Source organism: Mytilus edulis, chromosome 8, assembly GCF_963676685.1.
Source record: "Mytilus edulis chromosome 8, xbMytEdul2.2, whole genome shotgun sequence".
In the NCBI taxonomy this organism is placed as follows: Eukaryota; Metazoa; Mollusca; class Bivalvia; order Mytilida; family Mytilidae; genus Mytilus; species Mytilus edulis.
Window position 1 is genome coordinate 38,117,566 of NC_092351.1, and position 24,627 is coordinate 38,142,192.

General features: G+C 32.0%; 1 protein-coding gene across 1 annotated transcript; it reads left to right on the plus strand.

Annotated features, from left to right (window-relative positions):
* Window positions 1-317: 317 nt before the first annotated feature.
* Window positions 318-24,627, plus strand: LOC139486804 (uncharacterized). The gene is made up of 15 exons (XM_071271777.1): window positions 318-421; window positions 1,291-1,373; window positions 4,579-5,846; window positions 7,114-7,207; window positions 9,494-10,689; window positions 13,517-13,601; window positions 14,331-14,423; window positions 14,756-14,935; window positions 15,683-15,859; window positions 16,425-16,601; window positions 18,421-18,597; window positions 20,765-20,941; window positions 21,803-21,988; window positions 22,718-22,906; window positions 24,132-24,627. The coding sequence occupies exons 2-15, from the start codon at window positions 1,316-1,318 to the stop codon at window positions 24,440-24,442; spliced, it is 4,368 nt and encodes a 1,455-aa protein (XP_071127878.1). The 5' UTR covers window positions 318-421; window positions 1,291-1,315; the 3' UTR covers window positions 24,443-24,627.

Here is a 24,627-nt window from a genome sequence, read left to right on the forward strand (position 1 = left end):
TTATAAATAACATTAAAAATTTAACACTTTTAAAATCCATCTATAATTTTAATCTGAAAACCCGTCACTGGAGATTTAAATATGTTTTTGAAATAGCATCAATTCCTGTAATATGGTAATAAATGTTAAATATTCAAACAAAATTGCAATGCTATAACCAGGGGAATAAGACCTGTTCTTTCTAAAAAGGCTCTAGGAGTAACTTTTTTGATATTATCCAAATCATTTCAAAAGTCAATCTAGATTAATGATATAATAACGATTAATTTCATTTTATAATTATAAAACTGATAATAGATTGAAAAAGAGCAAAATGTATATATCCATGTCATTTGAGTATAAATATCATAGTTCCTGAAAACAGAAATAAGAGAAGAATGATATGCATACTACCTTTTGGCAACTTTATTCAAACATAAAGGTAAGATTGTAATTAATACATACAATAGGTCTATTTTCTAATCGTTGTTCTGATAACTTACTTTAACAAATGTAAAAAAATATATATAAATGTTTTGGTGTATTGAATCGTGACACAAAATCAATATGCACACAAAATCCATAACCATGGTTGAGGATACTACAGGGTACAATTGCACAGATCAAGTTCAATAGATATAAGAAAAGTTGGTATGAGTCAACTCTCCATCCCAGTCAAAATTTGTAAAAGAACACCATTAAAGGTCAAATTACGGTCTTAAACACAGAGCTTCAAGAGCTTGCGCGAAAGATACCAAAAGGGACATCCAAACTCATAAGTCGAAATAAACTGACAACACCATTTCTAATAAAGAAAAATATAAACAAACAAATAAATGAATAATATCAATAAACCACATGTTAATGCAAAATAATAATATACAATGCTGTTATAATTTGTGCGACAATTTATAAATGACACAGAGACAATACAAACATATAGGACGTTCCTGGGCACACCCGTATATTTGTCAGAAAAAAGCCGGGAAAACAAAAACTACGAAACATGAACTTATTTCATCCGACATATAAAGAAAGAAAATTAATTCTATTGATGATTTTTTTTTTATAAGAAAGGAATAAATTTTGTTTTGTATAAAAATAAAAGTGAACAAAAAATTGTTACTTCCGAGAAAAAATATATTCCTCCTTTAAAATAATCCTCTTGTTTTGTGACAACACAACCTATAAGAGAACCTTATTTGTCCTTCAGTATTAAATATGTCTGCAGCAATTCTTGTAGGTTTTTTGAATTAGTCTTTTTAATAAACTGATGAAAGCAATATTACATGTTTACTACTTTTTTTGCAGAAAAACTTTTGAATTAGCCGGGAATATGCATGTAAACGGATATGTCTTGCTCGTTTTGATTGTAGCTGGGAAAACAAATTCGGGTAAATACAATTTTAGATATTTAGATAAAGTCTTATTTGATCAACAGTATAAACAAGAAATGGACGTCATGCGTACACTTATTTTTGGGATCCTGGTATAATAATATTTTATTTTGATAAAAACAAGGTTTGAATATGTAAAAGTACATTCATACCTTTAACCTGTACAAACTATTGTGACAATTTGTGTGAAACTGATGTCACAACGTACGGCAGGGGTTTATGCAATAATCCTCCATTTTAAACTCTTGATCAATCGTGGCAAAACAAGTCAAAAGAGAAATAAGCGACCCGAGTCAATTTTGAGGAAAGGGAATTACAACCATAGATGGAGCCCCACAACTTTTAACAATACAAATAGTACATGTAAGCATGAATACACAATATAAATAAACAAAGTTGAAAGGCATGATAGTTCGACTCCAATCTTAATTGACTAGGATTGTCAGTTTTCCTTTCGAAGGTCGATGGTTTTCTCCGTGCATTCCGGCTTTTTCCACCAATAAAAATCCAATAAAGTAGCCGCAAAGTGGTGTTTAAACACCATCAAGCAAGCCAAATACTATGCATGAATCATTATCCGTGGGATACCAATTTTCGTAAATTCGTTGGGTTTAGGCGAACAAAGAATTTGAATATTTAACGTAGTACAAACTTATAATAGGTTTGTATGCAGACTTATGTACAGTAGTTGTCGTTTGTTCATGTAATTTATACGTGTTTCTCGTTTCTCGTTTTTTTTTTATATAGATAAGACCGTTGGTTTTCCCGTTTGAATGGTTTTACACAAGTAATTTTGGGGCCCGTTATAGCTTGTTGTTCGGTGTGAGCAAAGGCTCCGTGTTGAAGGCCGTACATTGACCTTTAATGGTTTACTTTTTTTTTAAATTGTTATTTGGATGGAGAGTTGTCTCATTGGCACTCACACCACATCTTCCTATATCTATTATGTAAAATTACAAAGTCGGATACACATGACTCATCAGTGACGCTTAGATCAAAATAGTTGATAAGCCAAATAAGTACAAAGTTGAAGAGCATTGAAGACCCAAAGTTCCAAAAAGTTGTGCTAAATATGCTAAGGTGATCTATTCCTGGGGTTAGAAAATCCTTAGTTTTTCGAAAAATTCGAAGTTTTGTAAACAGGAAATGTATAAAAAAAACACAATATAATTGATATTCATGTCAACACCGAAGTGCTGAAACTTTCTTTAAATCAGCAAAAAGTCCAAAGTTTTGTACACAGGAAATTTATAAAAATGACCATATAATTGATATTCATGTCAACACTGAAGTGCTGACTATTGGGATGGTGATACCCTCGAGGACGAAACGTCCACCAGCAGTGGCATCTACCCAATGGTGTAAATAGTTGTCATAGGTACCAGGATTATAATCTAAAACACCAGATGCGCGTTTCGTCTACATAAGACTCATTAGTGACACTCAATCAAAATATTTATATAGCCAAACAAGTACAAAGTTGAAAAGCATTGAGGACCTAAAATTCCAAAAAGTTGTGACAAATACGGCCAAGGTGGTCTATTCCTGGGAAAGGAAAATCCTTAGTTTTTCGAAAAATTCGAAGTTTTGTAAATAGGTAATTTAAAAAAAAAACCAACAATATAATTGATATTCATGTGAACACCGAAGTGCTGAAACTTTCTTTAATTCAGCAAAAATTGGACCCCAGGAAAATAAATGAATACACACAGCAATATACTGTACATGACTTACATGAACTTGTCCATTTCCATCAAAGAATGTAAGGTAGTATTGAATTATTCCCTTCTCTAAAATCTGGACAAGTGGTGTATAAAAATTATAGTTACACAAGAGAACAAATATTCAGTCGTTGTCGTCGGTTTGTGTTTGCTATATTTGTTTTTGTAAATGGTCTTGTTATAAATAAGGACGTTTGGTTATTTGTTTCATATGTTTCATATAATGGTCCTTTATAGCCGTTAATGCGGTATGAGTTTTTCTCATTGTTGAAGTCTGTGCTGTTGCCTATAATTACCTACATCCGCCTCTGCCTTCTTTGGGTGGGGATAATCGTCTTTATGACATGTATATGCCACATCTCCTTATTTTTATATACAACCTGTTGATACTTTTGTACTTTGGTTTGTCTCTGCTAATAACTGTTAAAGAAATTTTAACACTTATTTCACCGAATACGTACTTATTGGAAATAAAAGTATAAGAAAAAAAGTATGTGTTATTATTTGAAATTGGATTTGAACTACATCTAGCTATGTGCTCTTGGGTCTATATTTATTTTTGTCTATTTGTGCTATGCTTGTGCTTTGTGTCAATCAAATTAGATAAATGTTTTGCCAACGGGTTTTTACTTGTTGAATAAGCAAGAACATTCTTTACTTCGACAAATTATGTGAGCGTCTTAACCGAGTCGGAAGCCTGTTCTTCCGTTAAGTCGTTAATACTGCTTCCTTTATTTTGTTTTTGCGCCTGCTATTTTTAGCATGAATTAGATTAATATTAATCTCTTTTCAATTGTTTCACGTTTAACAATGCGGAAGACTTGATAACTTACTATAAGGTATTGGTTTTGTTGATTGCTTAAGTTCCAAGACTACATTGTATACCGAATTCGATCCATGTTCGGAAAATTACTACAACAGTGTTCCAAACAGATTTACAGTTTTTTTCAAACGTTTTCATCCTTATACATTCTACCTGACACACATTTTACTCGTTTAGAAACCTGACATGGTTGAAAGATAATATAGTGCTGATTATGTTGACCTTATTACTTCAATGCTATATGTATAGCTCGTATTATCTTTCAGAAAGTTATAATTTTTAATGTACTCCATTGTAGCATGATATCGTTTGTTTTTATTAAGCTCGATTTAAAAACAGTCCTTCTGTCTCTGGTGGGTCGCTGTGTTGTTGCCAATGATTCCTTTTATCTTACTTTTGTAGAAAAAAGAACAGCAAAAGTGTGTTTTTCATAAATTTTGTAAATCATATGGAGATCATGCAATCACCCCACCCCCTCTCAACTTAATTTGGGAAAAGTAGATTGAGCAATATGGATATATGTAAAAATCAATGTCGGATAAACAAAACTTGCAGCAGTTTAACCCATTCAACCCCCAAACTATTAGATTTTTTTTTATCCTACATTGATCTTTTGATGTCGTCCCTCAGAATTAACGCTGTTTTGAACATCTTTCAGTGTCAGTGACAGGAAGCATGAATTCAAGCTTTGTCTTACCGCTAATAGTCTTCGGCGAAGGTATATTTAACGTTAGCATTACATTAGAAATCCAAGCACAACATCCAGTAATATCGTCAACTGAATATATGATTGCTCTAGGAGGAAAAGTAATACCACCGTTTAATTTATCGCTTGATGAAAGTCATGGACTTAATATACCTACACAAGACATTGAGGTTATATACATTATCAGGAATGCTGTTTACGTTATAGAACAAGGTTCTATAATAAAAAATGATATGTTGGACAGTTGGTTGGAGGATGCAATGATCTCAATGAATGTAAGGTATGGAACATTAGCACCAATGGCAATGTATCCCATTGGTAGCTTAGGAAACGAGTACAATGTGATTACATACTGTCAAATCCTTGGTAAATGCTTCATTAGTATAACTACGCTTCCTGATATAACAGTCGAAGTTAAGGTAGCGCTACCTGAAACGAGAAAATCAAATAGAAAAATCGAAGTCACATTTCATAATACAAAATATGGAAGTGGAGAAACAATCTTATTTGAAATATCCGGAAATTACACAGCAATACTAGAGTGTGCCTGTGACTTAACCGGAACTTATATCAGCAGTAACGGAACAATAGCCGTATTTACTGGTGGTAGAGATACAGTTGTGAAAAGGGGAAAGACGAAAAATACGTTAATTACACAAATGCTACCGTTGAGTACCTGGGGTAAGGAATTCACATTGATTGATTCTGATATTGATGATTTTGGTGACACTATTCGAGTAATATCTAGATACAACAATACTGTGGTAAAAATGGATGGCTTTAAAACCGTGACAATACATGCCATGTCTCATTTTATAATACAGCGATCTTTGCAGAGAGGAAGCACTATATATCTGTCGGCAAACAAACCAGTTATGGTATGTCAGATTGCTGCAGATGGTTTTATGCAGCCGGCGATGATAAACATTCCACCAGCGGAACATTATTTTACAACTGAACTGTCCATCCCATGTAAACATCAGTATCACATGAACATTGTTGTAAATGGCTACAACGAAACTTTTCAGTTAAAAGAAAGAACGGAGATACATATAGAACTAGTATCAAAGTCTGGATTCTCTGTAATGCACTTTGAATCCACTAATACCAATGACATCTGTGAAATCCAGAACAATGGTATATCGTTCGCAGTTTCATATAAAAATATGAACCCAAATAATTATTTAGATTTTTATTATGTAGGAAATAACGCCATTCAGGTAAGAAAATAATTTGTTAGAAATCAAGCCCCGGATATGATTATCGCATGTCAAAACATAGATATTTTTAAAATTTGAAAACTGATATTTTACAAATCAATAATGTACATCAATAAAATCAAAAAGGTTACAAAAATGTGTGCGGTTGAGGAACATTTTTTTCCAAATATGTGTATATTTGCCTTCAAAACTTTCCCAATGCAAAAATATCTGAGGATCAGGGCATGCGTCAAAGGCACAAAGAAAATTAATTATGACTTTTTCGATACATTGTTGATGTACTGTACTTTATGAAGCTTGGAATCAAACCATAAGCAAGTACAAATAGTAATAATAACTTCAATAGTACACGGTCGTACATATACATATGTTATCATAATCATGTATATTTTAGTGTACTTTTTCAATTTTTGCATGTTATTATTATGAAAAAACTTTATCTTCATAGGGGCTAACTTTGAAAAGATGTTTGCTCCTCTGCGTCAACACTTTTTTTAGTTTAATATACCTGAATATATACTACTTAATTTAGAAAGTAGTCTTTTGAAATAAGATAGATATGATACAATTATATAACAAAAAATAGAACATTCCATCGACTACTGGTATTAACTGGTGTTTCGCGCCATATTGGCGCACTGTCATTTAATATGACAAACCCAGTTCTTTATAACAGTTGTATAATCATAAACATCTATCAAATATTATGAATTATCAGTTTTTCAGATGTGCAATTTCAGTTATATGCAAAAGTGTTTGTTGATTTCAGCTACTTCTTATTTCTTTGGTTTCGTAGTTCTTTAAATTTAAATGCACACAGATGCAAAGTATGCGTTTTCTTACAACGGTGACAAAATTCAAAAAGGAAGAGAAAACAAGAAGTAATCAGAACACAGCAAATCTTTCTGTATGCGTATTCTCTCTATATTGACTATTTGTCGTTTTTCATTCTTTATTTGATTATGTGCCTCGTCTATAGAGTGTCAACATGCCATTTTGTTTGTCTGTGATAACTTTTCTGTTTTTGTTATTATAGTGATTAAGATACAAACGCATTATTGACTGCTGTGGACTGCTGTATCCCAATTTTTGCTTAATTTGTTTTGCTCACACGTTGTTTTCAACATTATGTAATTTAACGCGACTGTCATTTTGAACATCCTTGGAGTTCAGTTTTTTAAAGTTTTTTTTTTTAAATAGAGTCTTCAAACAGTACATGATTTTTTTTATCAATTTATATTTATTCTTTAATATGGAAAAAATTTAGATTGAAGATGTAGATACAAATACACTGCCTAAAAAGCAAAATAATTCAGAAGAGATTAATGACACTACGGAAGATATTTGTATAGACTCCGACGGTATGTATACATAAGATTGGTTCATCCATTATTTTCTTTTACATTCGTATGTATATTACCTTATTTAATAAACATAAATCAAAGGAAGACAGTCCGTAAATATCAAATTACCCCCTGTATTAAACATAAGAACATTTTCCTTCTGAAGTGACAGTTCGTATTGTTAATAGTAATAGTTCTATGGAAAACCAAGAACATTAGATGGTGTTATGATAAGTATTTTCAAAATAGTTTAAAGTAATCTAAAGTATCTATAAACAGGATCGCCTGTCCTTGTTTTGAATGGCCTCATGTATATAAGGAACAACAATACACAAACAATCTACGTCCTCCTTTTCATTCAATAACAAACGAAACAAGCGTTAGTTGTCATTGGTTGCCGTCTGACATTGTTTTTCCATTTTATATTACTAGCTTTTTTCCCATAATGTATGGTTTTACATTTTGATATTCCGGATCTTTTGTAGCTACATATAATGTTCTTGTTGCGAAGATTGTAAGTTGATATTAATTAATTAACATCCGTGTATGTAGGTTTTTGATAGATGGTTGCCTCATTTGTAATCATACTTAATCTTTTAATTTTCATTGTTATTCAACCAAATGTTTTTCACCCAGACAGTTTTTTTCAAAACTTCTTCTACTCTTAATGATAATTTACAGCATTGCGTCGTCATGAAAGTACTTAAGGTGGTACCCAACACTTTCACCTAAATTAATTTGGGTCGTTTGATTTTCATAAAATTTTGACAAAGTATTTACTTTGACCCTTTAACAAAAATATAAAAATTTCAAATATTTTGAACCAACAATTTTATCAGAAAAATTACACTGGTTATATAGCAGTTTGACAAACACCAATTTTGATCAATGAGAAGCTTAATATTCCCTTTACAACACAACGTAATTAAAACGTTTACCTGATTTTACAGAGTTATCTCCCTGTAGTGTTAGGTACCACCTTAAGTATTTAATACATTGTGTAATAGTATTTTCCAAGACTTTAAACTAATTTTAAACGCTTAAAGATAAAGCTGCAAATTGACTTCTTTGTCAAAAAAAGGAGTATTTGTGCAAGCTAATGTACAAAACAATGTGATTCTCTCTTTCTATGTTATAAACAATTCCAGGGGTACATGGTCATACCTTTTGTTTGGCGTATCGTCCTATACATTTATAATGACAGTTCCGAGGAAACTATGTCTTTTAAGGATGCATACATTTTTTGTGACAAAATTCAAACACAATCAAAGTATGTCTACAAGAAAAAAGATGTTAATCATCATGCGTTTGTTCTAGAAAGACTGCATAGAAAAACATATTTAAAAGATACCAATCATTATGGTAAATGAAAAAAGGAAAAGTCCATTAAACTTGACAACAACAAATGCCTAAATATCAAATTAGAGTAAATATAGTTTTTTTGTTTGTTTTTTTCAAAACATCTTGCATTGGTGATATTTTCTTTTAATATTTGATATTACATAAAAAGGCTCGATTGTATCGTTGGAGGTATTCCTTGAATATTTAAGGGTACTACTATATTGACGACTTGAACGATTACATTTTAGTTAACCTAAAAACGATTGTATGATTTAGTAAAGAGGCTTACAATTACATACCAACCCCCTCGACCACCTGGTTTCCCACAAGTTTTGCCTTTTTGCTATATAATCTGTATTCTCTGTGCTTTATTTCCATTAATATGTACTATACAGATATAATGAGATTATACAGCATTCCACGTAAGTGTGTTTTTGATATTACAAGATATGCCTTTCTCGTTTAGTTGTATCAATAGCGAATCCAACGATTATATACTATAGACAAAATTATAACTGATTTACGATGAATTACAAAGTGCTCAATTGACCCTTTTTTCTGAGCAGTCCCTGAAAGATTTCTTGAAATCAATTATCTGATTCAATTGAAAATTAGAAAAGGTATATGACATTCCATATCATGAAAATAACTTTCAACTTTTTTGCTTAAGGATTTAGACTTGCTATTCGTATTTGTTATTAAAGTAAAAAGTAGTAATTACATTCACATTTTGTCATTTATTCCGAATCAATTTGTGTTTCAATCATATTAAGTTTTGGATCAAGTTAGATAACTGTAGTCGGTCTGGTGTAGATCTTACATATAGATCTTCTGACTATACTTAACTTGCATCTCAAAGGAAGCGTTTTATTTATAAATTGTGTTTCAAGGGTGTGTCATCTATCTAATGGTTTTTTTGGAAAGATATTTAATTCAAAATTCTCTTCTTATAACATTCTTCAGATACGACAAGCAGTCATGGATATTGTTTCATTGTTCCTTTTATGGCAACATGGAACCACGACTTCTATGAGCTTGCAATACTTCCTGAAAATAACAGTACTGAACTAAGCGATTATATAAATGGAACCATAACGGGAAACACATCATATCCTTATAGAGGTAAAATTAATGGACAGGACATGACTGTAATAAAAATAACGTCTGCAGACAAACTTTCTATAAATTTTCTCCGGTACAGCAAGGTAGCAAACCAGGCAATATCCACTTTGTTATTCCCAATTGATGTTTTGGGATTAGAATATTACGCTGCAACTTACTGTCCACAGAATGTGTATTGCAGTTCTTATTGTGTCATCACTGCAATATTTGACAACACTGATGTAAAAGTTCTATTTGAGGATATTCATTATTCAATTAATATCACCGATTTCGGCAACAACGATTACAATGTGCATAATACTTCCAGAATTAATATTTCCATCGGAAAATATAAATATGCATTGATAAAGTCAGACAGAGATTTGACTGGAACTTACATTTGGGCGGATAATCGAGTTTCTGTTATATGTGGCGCAAGTTTCAACAACACTTCAGTCGCAGAGCAGCTATACCCTGTTCAGTTTTTCAAATCCGGATCATATCCTATTAACTTTCGACTTGATGAAGATTCGATTGCGAACTACAACATCCGTATAATGACATCATCTTGGGTAACAAGTTGTAATTTAACCATATCAGATTCTCTCCGTTATTTTGAATGGGAAATATATCTTGATAAACCAGGACACTTCCAGCAAATATCAAAAGGAGAAATATATAACTTAGAAAAAATATCCTGCGACCAGCCCGTTTTTGTTTGGGTAACTGTAATCGACAATGCCGGCAGTGGATTTATGGTAATAATTCCATCAACTGATCACATATTGGATACATATGATTTCAAAACATTCCAGAATGCAGATATATCAGAACATAGATTATATGCATATGGTTCAAGCCTTAACACTACATTTGAGCTTTACTCCTATGTAAACACTGATATGATCGACTATAGTATGCCAATAACGCTTCAACAAAATACAACTTATCAAGCAAGTTTTAATAGCAACGTTCACGATCATGTTCTTTGGTATGGTGGCAGTTACAAAGGACAAGCATTTGGATCATGTGTTGGAATGAAATTCTCTAAAGAAGAAGTAAGTATTAATTTATAGCTCCGTTAAAGGGAAATTAGTAACTTACGAATTCGGCAAATATATGAAATATCATTTGTCGATTATTTCTCTGAAACAAAAGACTAAAGAGTAAATCTGATATGGTTATAAATGTTCATCTGGCCAAGATTCATCTATTTTTAGATGCATCAGATAACTCGTTGATGGGTTGCTGCCCCTGGATTTGTAAATCAAATTAAATTTTGCATTTCTTTGTTTATAATCTTGAATACTTTGATACTAGCAGATAAAGATAAACTGTAAACAACAATAATGTTATGAAAATTAAGATTTACAAATAAAACTATAATTATGACTTAGATTGTCAATTGACCTTTTAAGGAGTTATTACACTTAATAGTAAAATTTTACAATGTTTTGTAAATGTTTGTAATCTTTTACAGAATTCTTCTCCACTTCATCTACTATTAAATTTAGCCACAATTGTCTATAGGATGTCTTGATTGAAAAATGTGTCAGATGATCATGCTATCCAACCAACATGGTAGCCATGACTAGAATAGGAACATAGAGGTTTAATAAAGAGGTCTTTGGAGGAAATTGTAAAAAAAAACCAATTTCAAGTGGTCACTCTGGAAAACTAATTTTAAATAAAGATAAGGGGTTTTCAGTAACAATTGTATGACTACAATAGCATGACCTGCTTTCAAGTTTGTCTCATTGGCACTCACACCACATCTTCATATATATAAATACTGTAGCCAAAATAAACCAAACCTTACCTCGATCATTATAGGTTGAGTTTCTGTAAATAAAGAAAACACAATTTTCCATAGGAACTCCATTTGTGGGAGCTAAAATTGTGACACTTTTATCAGCAGTATACTACTGTTGCCTTTATATATATCCTAGATTAGAAAGTTAATTTGCACTTCTATGTTAGTGCCACATGTGGAGCAGAATCTGCTTACCCTTCCTGAGCACGTGAGATCGCAGTTTTTGGTGGGGTTGGTGTTGCTAAGTCATGGTTTTCGATGTTGTGTTTGGTGTACTATTTTTTTTCAGTTTGTCTTTTTATTTTTTACCCATGGGGTTTTCAGTTTTTTTTTTCAATCTATGAGTTTGACTGCCCCTCTGGTATCTTTGGCCCCTTTTATTCAGAGGTCAAAACATGTTGCTGTGCGGCATATTTATTACATGTATATGTCCTGAACTTGTTTGAGTTAAAACTTGTACTAAAATTATGTATTACCCCTACCTTTACTTTTTGCCTACTTCGAAATACATTTTTCACCGCAATAGTATATTTTCATACTGGTAACAACCCCAAGTTATGTTTCTATGACATGAAACCTAGAGTTCATTAGTGACACCCAGTACGTCAACAAAATTAATTATCTATGAAAATAACATATCTCCCCCCCCCCCCCAAATAAAATAAAAATAGGTGTGGTTTGAGAAACAGTTGTATTTACAAAGTACAACCTATTATTCTAGAGCTATGCCAATTTATTGCTTGGAAAATAGCTTTTATTTTTGATTCTGCACTCTTACATAATTTAATGATACTCCTCCACAATACTTAAAACTACAACACAAATGCGGAATTATTGCGTTGTTAGTCATATACCGTTCTGAAGTTATATTCATTTCTAACATGGAAAATTTCAAAGCTCGGAAGGAAGTAACGTGTACTGAGATACAGATTTCTTTTATTTTAACTTTTATATAAGGTAAATCAGTCTAAAAAGCAGAACGATTAAATAAATTATATACTGTATTTCTCAGCTACAAAATTGTTGGATTTAACCATTCAAATATCTTTTCAGGGAAAAATGTGTCATTATTTTTTTTTTAAAGCGGGACGAAAGATACCAGAGTCATAAATCACAAATCGAAAATAAACTGACAACGCCATGGCTAAAAATGAAAAAGACAAACGGACAAACAATAGTACACATGACACAACATAGAAAACTAGTCGTCAATTCAACGATAATTGATCAAGTAAAGCTTCCTTTTATAAGAATCCTTATTGATTAACAAAAACATAGTACATCTATGCGAACAGATAATTCTGCTCTGTGAAGTGTTACTAAACAAAAATGTAAATATTTAGTTAACAACAATAACTAAGCATAAAAAAATCTTTGTTTGTGGATACTTTGGTTACACTACTAGTAAGAATTGTCACGCTAATTATAACCATCACTCTTTTATCTAATGCCGACCTAGAATTTGGTAATCAAAACGCGAGTTTCGTTTCCATAAGACTCATCAGTGACACTTGAGTGAACACAGCTAGAGATAGAAAAGGATTCAGACTTTTAAAAATCCAAAAACCTTTGCCAAATATTACTTAGGAAGAAATATATGCATTGGTGCATTCATACATGTCAAACCCCGCCACACTACAGGTGTCTATCCAAAGTCAGTAGCCTGTGGTTCAATGGTTGTCGTTGGTTGATCTTTGTCATACTTGTTTTATTCAAATTGTTTCGTTATAAATTAGGCCTTAAGTTTTTTCAGTTAAATTGTTACACATTTTTCATTTCAATTACGAAAAGCATTACCGTTAAAAATTATCCTGATCTCAAAACTAAATGACTTGTAAGACATATTGTAGTGCGCTAGGAAAGTCTTATAATCAAAGACTTTGTAACGGTAGTACTGGCAGTGGAACAAGCAAGTCCTAGCTGAAATGGAAAGCACTATACCACTGAAGTTGTTCATATGGATTGTTTTGAATCAAATATCAATTATTATGTACTTGCTTATTTCAATGTTTTTCATCTTATTTTGTCTAAACGTTTCTATGAAAACAATGCATTTGTATTTGTCTTTACAGAATTGTATTCTGCATAAGACCGAAGACTCAGATTGTGATGGTCTAATACATGAGGACATTTGTACACTAGCTGGCTATAACTTCGGTAAATATATCTACACCACTTTGATTATGTCCATTGTACAGTGTAGTGTGTATTTTACTTTTTTCTTGCCATAGATTTTTAAAGTTTTTTTAATTTTTTTTTTTCATTTTTTTCACCCCCTATATATATATAGCTAGGTTCAATAATTATCTTAAAAATTGAAAAACTGTTTTCAGGCCTTAAAAAAAGTATTATCTAAAGTCCTAATTTGTTTCGGGATGTCTGTAAATATTAGGCTGTCCCCCTTTTTTTTTATAAATGACTCTCGACATCCATTTGGCTTGTACATTTGTATTTGATCAGAACTTCATATATATCGAGAGCACATGCTTAACTGTTTATGAACCAGAACATGCATTGTTTTGTTTGAATAATTCTTTATGATTTGATATTGTGCCTAACACTGAAACTTTAAAATAGATCCTTTCTTTCATGTAAGTTTTTTAGTCCGATATCAACACGAAGAGCGAATAAGTGATGCGTAAAAGTATGTCTTGGAAGAGGTTATCGATACGGGGCTCAGTGTATAGATTTCAGACAGTTATTCAGCTTTCAAATTTCTACCTGTTTAGTTGATGACATTTTATGGTAAGATTTATCTCCCCAATACTGATTTTTGTTTGTACATTTCCTCCGTAACCGTAAAAGAAATCGAAAAATGATTTGTACCTAATTGCTTTTTACATTGCTATTAAATTGTTATTGAGTGTTTTCATATTTTACTTCTAGTTCCAGAAAAACATTTGTTGGCTAGTGATCGGTATATAGCAGACTATGACTTAGATGGAAATTATGACGAAGACTGTGCTTTTACTCTCCCAGGTAACTGAATTAAAAAAGAAACGAGAGGGTATGGCATGTCCCTTTGTGCTTTTCTCACTTGTAAAATGAGGATTGAGTGGAATTAGAGATAACTGTACATCTTCATATGTTATAGATTATCTAACACATATTTAAGATCTGTCAAATTATTCACCTAGTTTCTCGTTTGTTGTTTTTTTGTCTTTTTTAGCCTTAATCCTAGTTGAGGCAAAATGAATGAAAAATCATGTAACTTAGTATGACCTTCGATTTTTGATGATCAGAGAATTAAATAGGCAATTTAAGACTCACATATCTTTATATTTTGAAACTGTGAGTGCTTTATATTTTAGAATGCTATGCACCTAAAATAGAAAATGGTGGAGTACATAATATCTCACAAAGTAATACTCATGTCACCTCAAACCTTAGCGGCCTATATTGTGATTGGGGATATACAGCAGAAAAAGATGTGGAATCAATTACATGCGAGGCAGATAGTACATGGAGACCTAATTTTATTTGCCAAAAGGGTAAATCATGTTTTTACTCTATATTATTACCTTGAGTACTTTAATTCTAAATTTTAGTTCTGCTTTAGGAAAATTAAAGACATACTAACATTACAGTTGATCTGTTACTTCAAAGCTTTTTAGTTTGTAACCCGAATTTGTTTTCTCTCAATCAATTTATGCTTTTGCAACATCGACTTGTGTCTTTACTTATCAGTATATACTTTAACGATAATTAACGTGTAACACCATCTCACAATTTTGCCTTTGATATGTTTGATCTATGTTGACACGGGTGGTTGTAAAGGCAAGCTTTTTTATTGTTTATTTGCATATTGTATCTAGTAATTTTTTTAAAACAAATATTAACGTAGATATATGATATTGTATTGCTATGAGTAAACATGATGCTTTCGTAATTGAATTTTTGCTAATTCGTAAGATAACTTGATGTTTAAAAGATGAGAATTCTTATTTTAACCTTTTTTAATCTGACAGGGGGGAAATGTAGGAAATAGATATTCAAACGCAAAGTTTCGATTTTATTTTATAGACTGCTAAGACCTTGATGCCTTTTATGCTAACTCTATTATCGAACAAAATACTCCATGGGCTATCCGTGGAAATGTGACTATGGCCTGTAATAATACTTAAAAATCTAACTGATATTTTTGTAAAGTTCTTTTTTTGTTTTAAAGTTTTCAATCTGGAAGGGGTTAAGGGTAGCTTAATAGAAACTTTTGCGCATAGTTTTGTTTAATTTTACAGATTGCACTGAACCTACTGCCGTTTATATAAACTCTTACATCAACCAAAATACTTCATGGGCTGTTGGAGGAAATGTGACTATGGCCTGTAATGATGGCTACACATTAATTGGCAATGATGTAATAATTTGTCAGAACAATTCCGAATGGCAAACAGATGTCTTCATCTGCGCTAATGGTAATATGATTTTCTTTTCTATTTTTTCAGCAAATAACAAAAGCAGTACCATGTATTGATACCAACTGTAGCGCCATGTACTTATAAATGTCTTTATCAACTTCAAAGTATGTTTGATTGATGGTGTCATTTCGAAATGACACCGCTAACAATGTTATCAAGTAACAAATTAGGTATTCAACGATTAATTAGCCTAAGTGTCTTTTATCTTGACAATGATACTCTCTATTGTTAAAATATTTATGGTTTTCATTTGTCCACTTTGTATCTTTTGCCACTTTTTGAAACTAAAGCCTTTAGAAAGGGTATGTCAATTTTTAAATGTCATTGTCATTGCCTACCAAAATTTACTTTATTGAGGGTTATCGTGACAAAACAACTCAATATTAAATGTAATATGTGTTTTATGTTGCATCATGTAGTTAACACTGGCGGTTATAAAAGCGGTATTTTCGATTATCCGATGCTTCACAAATTAAACTGATAATTAATACAGTTTTCAATCTAATAGGGGTTAAGTGTAGTATAATAGAAACTTTCGCGCATATTTTTTTTTATATTACAGATTGCACTGACCCTGAGACCATTTATGATAACTCTAACATCAAACAAAATACGTCATGGGCTGTTGGAGGAAATGTGACTTTGGCCTGTAATGATGGTTATAAATTAGTTGGCAATGATGTTATAATTTGTCAGAACAATTCCCAATGGCAAACAGGTGTTTTGATCTGCGCAAATGGTAATTCTTTTTTCTTGTTTATTTCCTCAGCAAATTAAAAAATCAGTATTGTTTAAGATATGAACAGTAGCGTCGCGAACCTAGGTGTCGTGATCTGCGCAAATAATTTTCTTTGTCTGAAAGATTCAGTTTACCAAAATCATTATCCGGTTACGATTTAACTTGATCGCTATTTTGTGCATTTTTCCTTTGATCTTTTTTTGTGATAATTTTCATATCATGCTACTCGCTTGAGATTGAAAATTATCGCTAAAAACTAAGCATGCACGTGGCGTTGCTAACGAAATTGACATGAAATTGACATCGTCGTCATAGGTAAAATAGCGATAAACTGATTATCATTGATCATCTCAACTCGATTGCCTTTCTCGCTTTCGCCGTCCCGGCTCAAGCGAGAATATCAATCTCGTTGAGATGATCAACGATTATCTATAAGTAACGAAAAGTATTTATTATGTCTTGATTAACTTCAAAGTTATTGTTTTTTTATTCAGGATTTAAATATTATTTGACACCAGTCAGAATGGTTTGTGTTACAAATTGGTCCATTTAACGATATACTAAGCTCTTTAAGTGTATTTCCGATGTGTATTGTAAAATTAATTCGTGGTGTAACTTCTTCCTTCAAGCATTATATATTAACCAATGTCTGTGGTTTTTTTAAAGATTTTTTTATATTTCTTCGTGTTTTTCTATGTTCTTGGTAGTGCATGCTGTTTATTAGCGCTCTTGGAAACGAAAGTTGTACACACAACTGTTAATATAGACTTTCAAATGTTATTCCTTTTCATAACAATATAGAATTAGGAATAATGTGTAGAAACGTTCAGTTACAAATATATCAAATAAAGGCATCAGTAGTATACCGCTGTTGAAAGGTCATAAATCGATTGAGGGAAAAAAAATCCGGGTTATAAACTAAAACCGAGGGAAACACATGAACTATAAGAGGAAGCAATGAAACAACAGAAACATTGAAGTGCAACCAAAAAAAAAACAACATACAATGCTACATACATGAAACTAGCTATAACAGAGTTCAAATAAAGTGAACTAATTCAGTGAAAAAAACACTTAACTCAAAAACATATAAATTGATTAAATGTTTTTTTTTTAAATATACAAGATAAAAAATAGCAGAGGCTACAGATTTGGGAAAGGGTAAAAAATGCGGCGGGTGAAACATGCTTTGTGAGATCTCAAACCTCCCCTTAACATCTAAGCAATTTAAAATAAACAAACACACAGCAATGCGCACAGTTTGTTTTCAAATTAAAAGAAGTCCGAGGATGAGGAAATCGTACAACTGATTAATTTGCAAACCTTAAATCAGATAGAAACATCCTCGTCATGACAAAATTTGAAACAAATGAAACCAAATAATCAAAGGCCTATTTCATGTCAAAACAATCAACAAATATGAAAGGCAGCGAACAATGACAAATACTAAACAACAGGCTCCTGACGCTGGATAGGAACTTATCGAGTGTGACGGGTTTGGATATGTGTACTAAACCTCAACAATCCCCTATAATCTTGGACAGTGATCGGACCTTTATAGATTAGTACGAAGTCCGTTCTCTGACTAACGTAAGAGGATGTATAATGTATGTGTATGATCACTTATAAGTAAGTTTATACCATTCATACAGCGACAGGGTAAATTGTAGATCATTTCAGGGAATTTTTTGATTTTGAGTATAATTAAATGAAAGTCATGTTTTTATACATTTAAGTGAACCGTTTTGTAAATAGGTCAACCTCACAAAGAAATGAGTAGAAATTTACAGACTAACACACATCGTATTTTAATTTACAGATTGCATAGACCCTGTAACTGTTTATAACAACTCTGTTATCAAACACAATACATCATGGGCTGCTGGAGGAAATGTGACCATGCTCTGTGACGATGGTTACACATTAGTTGGCAATGATGTTATAATTTGTCAGAACAATTCGAAATGGCAAAAAGAAATATTCTTATGCGCAAAGGGTAATACTTATATATAGATACTATATATGCCCTTGATTTTTTACTAGATAACATTTTTGTTCGCTTTGGGAATTCCGTATATCGTCAGATTATCGGAATTCCAATGGGGACTAACTGTGCACCACTTATTGTGGACCTGTTTTTGTATTGTTATGAGTTACAATTTATGACAAAAATAAGCAAAGACCCATCGAAACAACATCTGATAAACAAATTTAATAATACTTTTAGATATTTGGATGATATTTTGGCTCTCAATAATGGCGACTACAGTATGTGTATTAAAGAAATTTATCCTTCTGAACTAACTTTAAATAAAGCTAATACTAACAATGACCACTGTCATTTCCTCGATCTTGATATCTATATCACTAACAGAAAGCTGAATACTAAAATTTATGATAAAAGAGATGATTTTTCATTTCCTATCGTTAATTATCCATTTTTAGATGGTGACGTTCCCTTGTCACCATCTTACGGTGTTTATATATCTCAACTTGTACGATTCGCTCGTGTATGTAACAATGTTTTAGATTTTAACGAGAGAAATTTATGTATTACTGAAAAATTATTACACCAGGGTTTTCGATATCACAAACTAGTCAAAACATTTACTAAATTTTATCATCGGTATAAGGACATCATTCGGAAATATAGCTCAACATGCAGACTTCTTATACGTTCAGGTATTTCACATCCATTTTTTTATGGAAATATTCTTTATAAAGCACAAAGGTGTCAGTATTCACCTCAAAAACTAACAAAACCTTTGAATAGACTTATTAAGAAGGGATATAGTTACGATACTGTTGTCAGGTCATTAAAGATTGCATATTTTGGCGTTAATATTGATTCACTTATAGGGTATTTGCATCGGAACTAAACACATTTATTCAAAAACTAGTGGTTGGCATGGCACGGGTTATGTTCTTCTCATATATGTTATGATGGTATGATACTAAACCCCTAACGGGAAGGATTGTGCCTGATGTTCATATGATGAAATCATAATCTTTCAGTTAGTTTAATTGAAGTCTGGAGCTGGCATGTCAGTTAACTGCTATTAGTCTGTTGTTATTTATGTATCATTGTCATTTTGTTTATTTTCTTTGGTTACATCTTCTGACATCAGACTCGGACTTCTCTTGGACTGAATTTTAATGTGCGTATTGTTATGCGTTTACTTTTCTACATTGGCTAGATGTATAGGGGGAGGGTTGAGATCTCACAAACATGTTTAACCCCGCCGCATTTTTGCGCCTGTCCCAAGTCGGGAGCCTCTGGTCTTTGTTCGTCTTGTATTATTTTAATTTTAGTTTCTTGTGTACAATTTGGAAATTAGTATGGCGTTCATTATAACTGAACTAGTATATATTTGTTTAGGGGCCAGCTGAAGGACGCCTCCGGGTGCGGGAATTTCTCGCTACATTGAAGACCTGTTGGTGACCTTCTGCTGTTGTTTTTTCTATGGTCGGGTTGTTTTCTCTTTGGCACATTCCCCATTTCCATTCTCAATTTTATTGTTCTGTTTTTCATAAAGCAGTTATTAATCAATACAGTATTCGGTCATTATTTGTCTGTGAGATAAAAGTGTGTTCAAAGACCATCAAGGAAATGGCAACATCAATTCATTGCATAACTGTACATCCCCTGCTTCTCACGCTACATCTAATTAGAAAATATATAGCTGATTGTTTATTTCCAATCAATATGAGTCTTACTTAGGATTAAAGTATTCAAAATCATTTATCAAAATAGGTAGCATGTAACTTTCTTCCCATCATTTATGAAGTCATTTGAATAGAGAGTTACAGTTATTGTATTTTTCCGCAACTTACATGTATATTGTTTTCTGTCGATACAATTCAAAACTAAACATGTTCAGCTACACGTAGTTCATATCGTATTGCTATTAATTATTATTAAATTGTGAGATGTTATCCTGTAAGACTGTCCAACATTTAAAACAAGTGCATTAAAGATTTATTCAGTAATAAAAATAAACAAAAACAACTAGATTCAATTCGAAGGAAAATGTTTGAAAATAAAATCATATAACGTTAGTTGCCCGTAATTATCAAAGTGAACCATGTTTAAATGATTTTAATCTTACAGGGTAAATGGTAGCACAAAAGAATCTCACACGCATCATTCTTCTTTTTTTCAGATTGTGCAGACCCTGAAACTGTTTATAACAACTCCTACATCGAACAAAATACATCATGGGCTGCCGGAGGAAATGTGACCATGGGTTGTTATGGTGATTACACATTATTTGGTTCTAGTGTTATAGTTTGTCTGAACAATTCTGAATGGCAGGAAGATATCTTTACATGCGCAGAAGGTAAATAAGACAACTATTTTCGTTTTCGCCAACAGGATAATTACATATTTGTTTTCTTACAGAAATTATTTTATTATATTTAAGATTCGATAATTGTCATTTATACCGGCATTACGTATACATTTGCTTAATCAATTTCACATCTTTGCAACACGAAGATTTGATTTGCCTATCAAAAGGACAACTAAATGTCTAAAGCAGATTTGGAAGATAATTCTGCAATGGATTGTGCCTTCCAATTGTTTTGTTTGAAGTGCCAATGACAATATTTATATTATTGTTTGTTTCTTATAAATATTTCGTGTGTTAAAGGGTGTATTGATAACGTTAATTTTGGCGCAATTTTCTGTCAAGAGCATTTTAAAACCTTACCGTTGAGTCAATATTCTCAGCGTTATCTTGACAGTATACATTGATGAGTTCTGATCTCAAAGAATTAATATACGTAGATTGGTTCAAACATTATAGTTTATTAATATAAGCATTTTGAGTCGAGGTCAACATTTTGCTTTGTAAAGGATATTACCATAAAGATTGGAAGTGACACATGTGAAATACCTGAACATATAAGATGTCGGCAGGTTGAGTTATATTTACAAATGATGTCCTTGTACCGATGATAAAATTTAGTAAATGTTTTGACTAGTTTGTGATATCGAAACCCATGGTTTGTAATTTTAAATCATTGTATGTGTATGGAAATAAATAAGCTGTTTTAGAAGTATATTAACCATTTTGTACAATGAATTATTCATTTACACTACCAATATTAACAAATGCTTATAAAAGACTGACAACTACGCATTCAAATCTTTTATTTCATTAAAAAATATCTTTACAAGTTTCTTTATGTTAATTCAGGTTGCATTGACCCAACAACTGAAAACGCGTACATTGTAAACTATAAGAAAGAAACTATGTTTCAGTATGGGATGACAATACAATTACAATGTAAATCTGGAACCACCTTAACCCCCAAGTATAGCTACGGAGAAATAACATGTGAAAGGAGTGGTAATTGGTCAAAACAAATCACCTGCATACCAGGTATTTATCACCTTAAAATATAACATATTAGACACAAAATAACTTTGATTGTCCACTACAGATTATAAAATTGTAATGAAAATGTACTTAGATAAAGAATAGACCCCATTCTGATTCATTTTAGACCTCAAAAAGACAAGTTGATATTTATTGAAATTCCTCAACAATCGTAAAGTGTGCATTGTTTTTTCTACATGGTACTGTACATTCCTGATACACAACTACACAACTTGAACTTAAATTGTGAGAAGCATTCATTTGCAAAACACGACGAAAACTCAAATAACATTACTCTAAACACTACCCTATGACATGGTTTGAATGATAATCAAACATAAAGTATACATTGAAGTATTGAGTCAAAGATGTGCGCTCTTTGATTAAACTCCATATCGATGCAGAAGATACAAACGAGAAATTCAAAACTTAGAATTGAAGAGAAACTGACATACAACTAATAAACGAGAACTGACGATAAGAAAACCCAAGTGCACAACACTTTATTGATAGCTTAACTTTTACCACATCGATAGTGAACTTAGGTTCTCCGGATAGTTAAGCAGATTCCTCTCATCCTCTCTAATCATTGTTGCATGTGACGATTAGAGGTGCACTATCCTTACTTCCTGATACACACTAATAGATAAAATTCCGACATTGATGATACAAGAAGCCCGGATGCAGCAATATAAATTTTGTATTGATATCTGTTACTATAAATATTTGTAGACTGTCCAGATCCAAGAACAGCTTTGCATGCTCCTCATGCGATGGTTAGAGGTTTCACAGATCAATCTTCAAAAGCCTTTGGTATATCATATGAATTTAGGTGTAGAATATTCTACACCATGTATGGGGATGGTCGTATTGAATGTCTTGCGAATTCTACATGGTCCCAAATAAATTTTGAGTGCAAAAGTATGTTTATTATACTCATATATATACTCACATATATTTTTATAGATATTTTCTTTTGATATACAGTTGATTTATTTCTGTAAATTAGAAATATGAGTAATTAAAAGATGATTAAAGGTCAATTTACATGGTCACTCAGTTAAAAAAGGGATCGTGAAAGTAAGGGATAGTGCTTGCTTCAATATTTGGGAAAAGGGGGGGGGTCCTCTGCATGAAATCGAAAAAGACTGCATTAATGTACAGCTAAAATACTCATTAGAATTACCAGGTTCAAAATTTGGTACATCAGACGTTTACAAATCCTGTACTTGTCTTTTAAATACGTTTCATCAGCCATGCTCTAATCAAGACACTTAGAAAGCCAATTTGAATACGCGAATACGCTTAATATAACTTAAAATTTCACAATTTTTTGTCAAATACTACTAATGCAATCTTTGGAGTAAAATCAAATCATAGAGCTGCGAATAATTCAACATATTTTTTCTTTCATTTCCTCACCTATCTAAACAATGCTTATTAGAAACCTTATCACTTATGACGTAATTCAAATATAAATTGCATCATAATTTCTGTCATATATTTACATCAATCTTTTTTAATTCAGTTAAATTCGATTTAAGGCTTCGACAATGGCGAATCATCATGCAAGTGTTACATCTAATTTATTTCGTCTTTGTTACCCTATGGTGCTCATAGAGATTCATGGACCAGACATTAAACAGATGTAACATACAATTGACAGTATACAAATTGAGTGAAATCTGGTCGTAATATCCTGCACATGAACGTTTGAATTTTAAAAAAGTAAAACCAGGGATTAATTAAATGTAGTACAGTATCAGAACGGTGTGAAAACAGGTTTTCTTGAGATAGATAATTCCGGTGGTGTTATTTTATGTCTGCCGACACGCTGTTGGCTCATCATTGAAAGCCGTGCAGTGACTTATTATTGTTTTCATAATTTTCCTTTCGTGGCTAATGAGAGAGGCCAAATTATAATATCGTGAAAATGTACATGGCTTTAATTATGGAAAGTAGCAAAAGTTAAGTAAAAAAATACTGAACTCCGAAGAAAATTCAATCGTTAAGTCCCCAAAATCAAATGACAAAACACATCAAACGAATGAACAACAACTGTCATATTTCTGACTAGGTACATGCATTTTCGAATGTAAAAATAGTGGATTGAACATGGCTTTATGACTGATTTTTTTTTTTGTAGCATGCAAATGTCCATGTCGGAGAGTTGGAAACCCTCGTTACGAAAATGTTACAAAGGAAGTTGTTCAGAAGATAAAAGATGAAACTGAAAAAGATTTGGCAGTGCAGAAGAATTTGACATCAACATATTTTAGAAAAAGAAAAAGTGCAAAGGATGATCGCCCAGCTGCAAAGTCAATTGGTGTGTTCGGTATTTTTATCATCACAGTTATAGTCGCAGCAGTCGTAGCTTCTGACTATATCATTTTAAAAAGACAAATCATGCAGTTTTATACCAATCTAAGAAATATTGTTCGTCGAGTCAGGCGATAGAAAAATAAACATTAGAAAAAAATATTATATCAAAGTGTTGAAGGTCAGTAGTGGACACAAATGCTATGAAGAAAATATGAATCTTATATAGTAAAGCTAACAATTCTATAGATGAAGGATTATAATTTGTTATTGTCTTATTTCTACATACATGTATTAATTATTAAAGAACCATATCATTACCA